Source organism: Chelonoidis abingdonii, chromosome 1, assembly GCF_003597395.2.
Source record: "Chelonoidis abingdonii isolate Lonesome George chromosome 1, CheloAbing_2.0, whole genome shotgun sequence".
Lineage (NCBI taxonomy): Eukaryota > Metazoa > Chordata > Testudines > Testudinidae > Chelonoidis > Chelonoidis abingdonii.
In genome coordinates, this window is record NC_133769.1 from 152,345,653 (window position 1) to 152,353,996 (window position 8,344).

At 53.1% G+C, this 8,344-nt stretch overlaps 1 protein-coding gene across 1 annotated transcript; it reads right to left on the reverse strand.

Annotated features, from left to right (window-relative positions):
• Window positions 1-493: 493 nt before the first annotated feature.
• On the reverse strand, window positions 494-7,961 carry TPI1 (triosephosphate isomerase 1). Its single transcript, XM_032802136.2, has 7 exons — window positions 7,756-7,961; window positions 2,925-3,048; window positions 2,736-2,820; window positions 2,490-2,622; window positions 2,070-2,155; window positions 1,857-1,944; window positions 494-1,147 (listed from the first exon to the last, which is right to left on the reverse strand). Exons 1-7 carry the CDS (start codon window positions 7,865-7,867, stop codon window positions 1,029-1,031), a joined length of 747 nt encoding a protein of 248 aa, XP_032658027.1. The 5' UTR covers window positions 7,868-7,961; the 3' UTR covers window positions 494-1,028.
• Window positions 7,962-8,344: the final 383 nt, after the last annotated feature.

Below are 8,344 nucleotides of genomic sequence, written 5' to 3' on the forward strand. Positions count from 1 at the left end.
CAGTCAGACCCCAGTGAGATGAATAGGAGCAATTCATATACCAGCTCTATTGTTTCTGGCTTACTGCCAGCTGGAGTGGACATTACTGAGGCTGCCAGCCATCACAATGTGAAATGATTTGTTCCTTCCCAGTCAGGAGACACAGGCTGGGTTCTTTCAGAAAAGAGAGCTTACATGCTGGAAAATGCTGCAGAAAATCTTGCAGTGATGATGCACACGGGCTGGACTCAAGAGACAGGTGCCTGAGCTTCCCCAACAGTTGTGTGTCACCCAGGGGCAGCTCCAGCACTGGACACTTCTCACAGCAGTGCCTAGCTCACTGGGGAAGGAACGCAAGGGAGTATGAAAGAGCTCAGCACACTGTCCCTACCACATTCATCCTGCAGGAAGCCCACCCCGAGCTGTGGCCTGCCTGAGGGAGGCACCCCATTTCTGCCACACGCTACTTACTCACCCGCCCACCCCCTTCAGTAATAACTGCACTGGGACACAATCCGCTGCCGCATGTTTATTTCTATTCAGTGTTTGTTAAGGGACACGGAAAAGCTACAATGTCTCACAGGGATGTCAGCTGCCAGGCACTCCCCCACATCTGGTCAAGCCACAGGCTGCCTGGTGCAAGAGGTGGCCTTCCCTCCTCTCCTCTCCCCTCCCCAAGCCAAGTGACCTCCTTATTACAGCACTGCAAAGGAAGATGGGTGGAAGGGAGGGACAGGCAGGCCATGGACTCCGATTGGCCTACCAGGCACATGGGCACAGCCAGACCCACCCACAAGCTCATATTGAGTTTTGCCCACTTATGAGGGTGGGAGGGCAGGCAAGAGGTGGAGACTAACAAAACCCTGCCTCTGGAAAAAGGCTCTGTGCCAATCAGAATCCAGCAGGCTGGCAGCAGTTAGCAGCAAGAAGAGTGAATGGGGCAGAGGAGTCATGGGTGAAGGGGTGAGAGGTGACCTTCCTTATAGTTTCTTTATTTCTCCTTCCTTCCCCTCCATGATGGTTTTCTCTTTTGGGATCTATGGATCAGTTCACTGTTTCGCGTTGATAATGTCCAGGAATTCAGGCTTGAGGGAGGCACCACCAACGAGGAAGCCGTCTATGTCATGCTGGGAGGCCAGTTCCTTGCAGGTGCCACCAGTGACTGAACCTACAAAGATGGGCACAATTCCAAACAAGGGTTAGACACTCATGGTCGACACTGTGGGTGGGATGGGGAGAGGGACTGGTTAGCTATGGGGACAGGGCATAGGTAAAAGCTCTTGTATCCTATCTATAGGCACCAGGCTGAGTGGCTAGTTCACAGCTGTGCCCTCCCCCACCCAAAAGAGGGGTCCTGCAGATCAGAACAAGAATGGGGGGGAAGGGGAGGGGAGGGACAGGGAGTGGGGAAGGGAAGCATTTTCCTATCATTACAGTTCAATGGAAAGCTGGTTGGGATATTGAAGAGTCCTAAAGAACAGGGGTGGGGTAGTTAATGATATTAGCAGGACTTGGTGTGCACTTATATGTAATAATATCCCCACCAAGCTTGACTGCACTTTTCATCCGTAGATCTCAAGTGCTTTCCAGAGGGAACACGTTTCATTACCCGCATTGTGCACGTGGGGAAGCTGAGGCATGGGGTGAAGTGACCTGCCCAAGGTGATCCAACAGGCTAGTGGCAGAGTGAGGAATTGAACCCAGGTCTCCCGAGTCCCAGACCCTCTTTCTACTAGGCCACACTACCTCAAGCAGCACAGTGGCCCCACTGGCCTGGCAGAGAACAAGAGAATAGCTGTACAAGTGAAAGGACAAAAGGCAGAAACAAGAGGGGAATGACCAATGTTATGCACTCGAGAGGTGCCAGGGCTGTTTACCTCCATAGATGATCCGAGTAGACTGAGCAACAGCTTCAGACACATGACTTTTTAGCCACCCCCTCAGCTTCTCATGAATTTCCTGAGCCTGTAATGAAACCAGAGCTGCATTACTGGAACACCAACCCAATTGAAGGAAGAGTGGTTTTTAGTCAGAGACCTCTGAAAGGGGATGAGAGAGATGGACACCTGGCTCCTTAACCCTGTTCGTACCTGCTGGGGAGTTGCTGTTTTACCAGTTCCAATAGCCCAAACTGGCTCATAGGCAAGAACCACCTTGCTCCAGTCCTTCACGTTATCTGGGGTGGGGAGAAGGAAGCAAGTGTTACTTGAGAGATGAGACGCTGCACCACCTACTGGGAAGGGCAGAGCAGAGAGGCTATCCAGCACATACAGAGCTGTCTTTTGTTGGAGGAGCAGCTGGATGTTCAGACACATGTGATGCTGTTCACACAGGCTCCCAAACAAGCGCACACAAAGCCAGCTCTGTTGCCCTCCTGGAATAAGATACCAAGAAAGAATAATATACTTCCCAGGATCTTACACGTGGGGTCCCTCCAAAGCAGAGGGAAAAGCGACAGAAAAAAATATTCTTCCCCTGGGAACAAAAGGGAAAACCCCCACCACTCTTACCAGCAATCACTTTGGTCTGTTCAAAAACCACTTTCTCTGTGATGCCAGCTTCTCTCTCATCCAGTTTCTCTCCAATGCAGGCGATGACACCAAGACCCTCAGCCAGGGCATGGGCCACCTTCTGCCCAATCAGCTAGAAGGGGGGAGGGGACGAGTTAATCAGACACTCACAGCCCCACCCTGGAGCTCAGTCCCCTGCCATGGGAATGTTAAAGCTGGTTTTTCCCTAAATCCCAAGTGGCCCACCTCATCAGACTCCCCAAAAACATGTCTTCGCTCTGAGTGGCCCAGGATCACCCAGGTGGCTCCGATATCCTTTATCATCGCTGGGCTGGAAGGGGAGAAAAGAGCAAGATTAGGGCCTTGTCCCTGTCCTGGGAAGAGCCCTTAAGGACTCTAGGTTCATTCAGCTCCATCACCCCGTGGTGGGCTCACCTGATCTCTCCAGTGAAAGCTCCCTTTGGCACCTTATAACAGTTTTGTGCTGCAACCGCAATCTTTGCATCAAGCTTCTGACGAGTGAAATCAAGGTAAATGGAGGGGGCTCCGCAAATAACCTCTGGAGGGCAAGAGAGGGCATTAACCTCATGGGGGTGGAGCAGATGTCACACCTGATCTTCTCCCAACTTCTGAATCCTCTCTTCCCCCCACTCCATCCCCGATGCATCCCTCTCCCTCAATTCCACCCCAAGTGCTCTGCCAAGTGGTAGGAACCCTTCCAAAAAAAGTCACCTTACTGAAACTTGGGGACTCACCCACAGAGCAGGGCCATTTCCACTCTAGTTTAAGCTTCTCTTAAGGGACACATGGTGAGTATCAGAGGAAACTCAGTTCATTGTTGGTGTAGACTAGAGGGGAGGGCACAGCTCTGGGGTTCTACACCATAGCACAAAAGCAGAGCAAGGACCCCATGGAACTTTCAGACTGAGAAATTGGACATAGATTCCGTTCTTGTTGGAGTGAATTTAGATTAGCTGGGAGTAAGAGGGGAGCCGCAAGTTAACTGAGATTGTAACTGGGTAGGGTGCAGGGTAGACCAATGCAATTCTGTGGACTGCAGACCCAGAGGCCGATTCCACCTCACATGATCTACTCAGCTCTGAGCTCCTCACTCCCAGAGAAAAGCCACAGAAATGCTCAGGGGGCAGCAAAGATTAAACCTAAGGCTGTCTCTACACTGCAGACCTTATAGCAGCACAGCTGCGCCACTGTAAGGTCTCCTGTGTAGCTGCTCTATTGCTTCTGTTGGTGAAAATTGTGTCAGTCAGGAGTGAGTTTTTTTTCACACCACCGACTGACAAGTTTTTCCAACAAGAGAGCTAGTTTAGACAAAGCCTTAGGGCAGTAGTCCCCAAGCTTTTCAGGGTCATGCTCCCCTCCTTACCCCATCTGCATCCCTCTGTGCCCCAGAGCCAGGGCTCATGAGGGGATGGGAGAAATGTGGGCAGGGGTAAGGGAACTGAGGCCAGGCCCACAGCTGGGCCATAGTCGGGGGCTGAGAGCAGAGTGCAACTGGGTGGCACTCCTTCCCCACCTCCCATGGGGGCTTACCCAAGCCCTGCTGCCCCCTACCCCCGAATGTTCCTCTGCGACTCCCTAGGGGGGCACGCTCCACAGTCTGGGGTACTCTGCCTGAGGGTAGATTCAAAGAGCTAAATCTACCAAGCTCATAAAACCCACTACTGGGTTGTGTGTGCACGTGAGAAATGCAGGGAGTATCTGAGAAGGCAAGAGACATAGTGAAGAAGGGGATTGTTTAGGAGGAGCCCTGATAGAGACCAACTAGGGGGACAAGGGAAAGTTGCTCAGGAGCTATTCCCTAGCACTGAGGAGTCTGGGAGCCTGGGGGTAATCTCCCCATGAAAAGGACTTGGAATGCCACTAAGGTCACCACGAACTAGGGCCCCAGCATATTGGCCCCTAGGGAATAGATTAGAGGGAACTTTGTTAGGCTGCTTCACCACTTATAATTATAGGATGTATCCACCATGGTCATGTGACAAGTTACTGAGGAAATCAGCCTGGGAGCTCCCTAGGCATCAACTGAGGGCTTGTCTACACTACAGGGGCTACAGTGCTGCTGTGGCTCCATAGCTTAGATGCTTCCTAAAGTGATGGAAGGGTTTCTCCCATCGCTGCGGTTAACCACCTCCCTGAGCAGCAGTAGCTATGTTAATAGAAGCGTTCTTCTGTTGACCTACAGCTACACTGGGGGGTTAGGTCCTCATAGCTACAGCTCCCAGTGGTATGACACTGCTGAGTAACCGTAGCTAGGTCAATCTAATTCTCCGTGTAGCCCTCAGACACACTCAGTTCTGGGCATCATCTGCACCCATCCTAGGCAGCTTGCCTGCCTGCCTTGGGCATGGCCGAGATTAGGAAGGGAGGAGACAAAAGCAATGCTGCCAAGTGAAGAAAAAACATGCAGAGATTAGGTGCAACTCAAGGCTGCTGCTTCCATTGAGCAGGTCTGGTCATGTTCACTAAAATGTACAGGCTTCCAAGCCCCATTTCAGGCAGCTTAATCTCTAAAGCCCTAGGGACCTGGATACAGTAACCACATCATAAGAGCCTTTATGAACACACTCTAGGGTCCGGCCATTCTATCTGTGCATTGGGACTAGATGAGAGACCCCCTCCTGGAAGGAGACTTTGCAATCTAACTGGTGGCCTCCGTTTGGAAGCATACAGAACATTTTTAAGTCAAGAGGTCTATTTAGTTTGTTCATTTCGCTGGTTAATGATTACGTGGGAAGAATTGTTGCATACTTGGTCTGTGTGTTACTGAAGCTTTACCCCCTCTGCACCAGGGAACATTGTGACAGCAGAGGGGAGGAAGCCTGCAGCTGCCTAGTCTTGCCTCCCCAGAAGGGGCCACTGTTGTAGCTACTGGTACTCTCCCATGCACATAATAATTATCCCATGACCTGGAGCTAAGCAAGGATGGATGTGTGTGGGAGTGGGGGCACAAAGGGGCTGCCACCAGCACCTCTGTCTCCAAGACCAACCCCTTGATCTTTAGTAGCCAAGGGAGATCTGGTTTCTAAAACCAAGTACAGTAGCTGGTATTTTTATCCCAGTTACCAATGGATATATTTAGGTCTCAGCCTTCTGAGAGACCTCTGACATTTCTTCAGAGCACTTCCCCCAAAATAGCAGTTCCCCCTCCCGCCCGCAGGCCCCTCCTAGCCCTTTCTGAGGAGCTGGGCAGCAGAAGATCCAGAGGCAGAGTATATTTCAATGGTGGTGGTGGCCAAAGGACAGCAAGGAGATGATGGTGGAAGAGATCAGCTACACCGCTGCTGGAGGATGCAGATACCAACTGAAGCTGCCACAAAGGGAAGTTGGTGAACAGGAGCTCCAGCTGCAGAAGTACAAACTCTGGGGCAAGGAGAGATAAGGGCCTGGTCTGCCCAAACAAAAAGTTACACCAGCTAAAATAAAGGTGTGATTTTAAACTGATTTTTAGTTAAATGTGTATCTCATGTCAGTTTCAGTTACAATTTAAGGAGTCACGTTAAGCCTAGTTTAACTCAACTTGTAGGTTTAAAAACTGATGAAAAAGAAAGGGCACTGCATAAGTTAAACCAGTGCAACTTGTGTGTTTAGACAAACCCAAGGGGAAACTAAGCCACCAGAAAGGAGCTCAGGGTCCATCTCCTAGTACCTAGGTTCAGAGATGCCTAGAAGTCATCTCACCCAGTGGATGACTTGGAGGCCGACAACTTGGAACGTTGCCAACTAGGAGCTCCAGAGAATGGACAGAGGTGTCTTCCTCTGCTGTCTGGCTCAGGTGGGGTGGAAGACCTCAGGTTACCCCCCTCTAGGTTCCAGCTGGGAATCTCAGGAGGAAGGATCTCAGCGCCTGTCACTTGCTCAGCCCCCACAGTTGGGTAGTAGCCATAATGCACACAAACTTTACCTTTAATACTCACCAGTGGGGAGCAGAGCTGAGACAGAAACAGCATTGGGGGAGTGATAACCCAGTGGTTTGAGCACTGGCCTGCTAAACCCAGGATTGTGAGTTCAATCCTGGGGGAGCGGGCGCACTTAGGATCTGGGGCAAAATCAGTACTTAGTCCTGCTAGTGGAGGCAGGGGGCTGGACTTGATGACCCTTTGGGGTCCCTTCCAGTTCTATGAGATAGGTGTATCTCCATAAATTAAAAAATGGTGACAGATCAAGCAGTGGGGAGCACAAAGGGACCAAGTGAAGCTTGGGAGACTAGATGGAGGCAGCATGTGGGTAGGGGTCACTTGCCAGGATTACCTGAGTATACCTCACTCAGTCACTTCCCTGCCATTGCGGGGGCCTCGGGGCACTGGCACACCCGTCCCTCCTGTTCTCTGCATGTGATATGCAATAGTCCCGTCTCCTGAGCACTGTAAGGTTTTGATCTCATTGTGGCGCTAGTGGCCCATGATACTCCGGAGGGCAGAGCAGACCTGATGGGCCCTGACTCAGGGAAGAGATGAAAGGGCTCTAACAAGACCCCCAGCCCACTGTCTGGGCTCGCCAGACAAACTCTTCTCCCCTTCCTGAGCGGCCTCCCTCCTTCCCTCCCCTGGTGCCCCGGGAAGCAATCTGCACCCCATGGCCTCCCCCCGCGAGCAGCCACCTCTCCCCCCTCCTTCCAGCGAGGCGGGGATCCCAGGCTGCAGCAGCCGCCGCATCCACATGACGCTTCCCCGCTCGGCAAGCGCAGGCAGCATCAGGAGGAAACGAGTCATTAGGTACGTGCGGGCGGGCACATCAGGCGGGGGGGAGGGGAATGAGCGGGGAAACGAGACCCGCCGGGGGCGCCCACAGCCCTGCCCTAGGCGTGCGTCGCCTCCTACCCTCCCCCCGCCGCCGGTAACATCTCAGACGGCTCCACATGCGACTCCACGTCCCTGGGCGGCCCGCAGGGCGGCTACAGAACAGCCCTTGGTTACCCCGCCCCCTAGCTTCCCCCCACTTTGGTTAGCGGGTTAACTCAGCAGCCGCTTGTCCCCGCTCCTAGAGCCTCAGCACCTCAGAGTCCGGGGTATCGGAGGGGTCAGGCAGGTGGGGGCACGTGGCTGCCGTAGTCAAACAGTATGCGCTGGGGGGGGCGGGGGGCGCTATGCTCAGGGCTGAGCCAGGTTCCCGCAACCCCCCTCACACAGCTATCCACTAGGGCAGCCAATAGCAACGTCTACAGCAGGCACAGACCCCAGAACAACCCCATGGGGACGCTCTCCTCCCAGCTTACCTCCCACTCCACACCCTTCCCCCCTCCCCTCACCAGTATCCGCCGGGATCTTGCCGCTGTTTAGGGTGTGGATCAGCTCGCCTAGGCTCTTCTTATCCCCATTCATCTTCCAGTTCCCCCCCACGAAGAACTTCCTTGGTGCCATGATGGAGACGGGTGCTACTCTCTAGCGCAGACCCGAAGGAGACTGAAAGGTCAATCGGTCCGTGCGCGCAGCCCTCAGCTCAAGCCTCTTTATAGAGAAGTGCGCCGGCGACACGCCCACATCTGTCTGAACGTTCCACTTGCTCCGCCCCTAGAAGCGTCTCCGCGTTGCACTTGCTCCACCTCGTGGAGTGACAACGTTCCTCTAGCTCCACCCCTCTCTGTGTCACCGTTCCGTCGGTAGCGGGTCAAAGGGGGGAGGTCAAAACGGCAGTTGCGCTACCTTTGCCCTCGCACCGACAGGGAGAAAGGGGCAGAGCAAGGCCACAATTGTCACTATCCTCCGTGACGCTAGTAGGGCGGGCAAATAAATTCCACAGCTACCTAATTATCTTCAGTAGCTGGCACCAGCAAGGGTCACAGCTGTCAAATAGAATTTGCCATGGGGCCACCTGCTATTCCCCAGTAGGAATAGCAG

Excerpts from the sequence above, each read along its gene's own strand:
- TPI1 (XM_032802136.2), bottom strand. The coding sequence starts at position 7,867 with ATGGCACCAAGGAAGTTCTTCGTGGGGGGGAACTGGAAGATGAATGGG. Across the intron at positions 2,821-2,924 it reads GCTTTCACTGGAGAGATCAG|CCCAGCGATGATAAAGGATA; the intron begins GTGAGCCCACCA and ends CTCCCCTTCCAG. Across the intron at positions 1,945-2,069 it reads AAACAGCAACTCCCCAGCAG|GCTCAGGAAATTCATGAGAA; the intron begins GTACGAACAGGG and ends GTTTCATTACAG.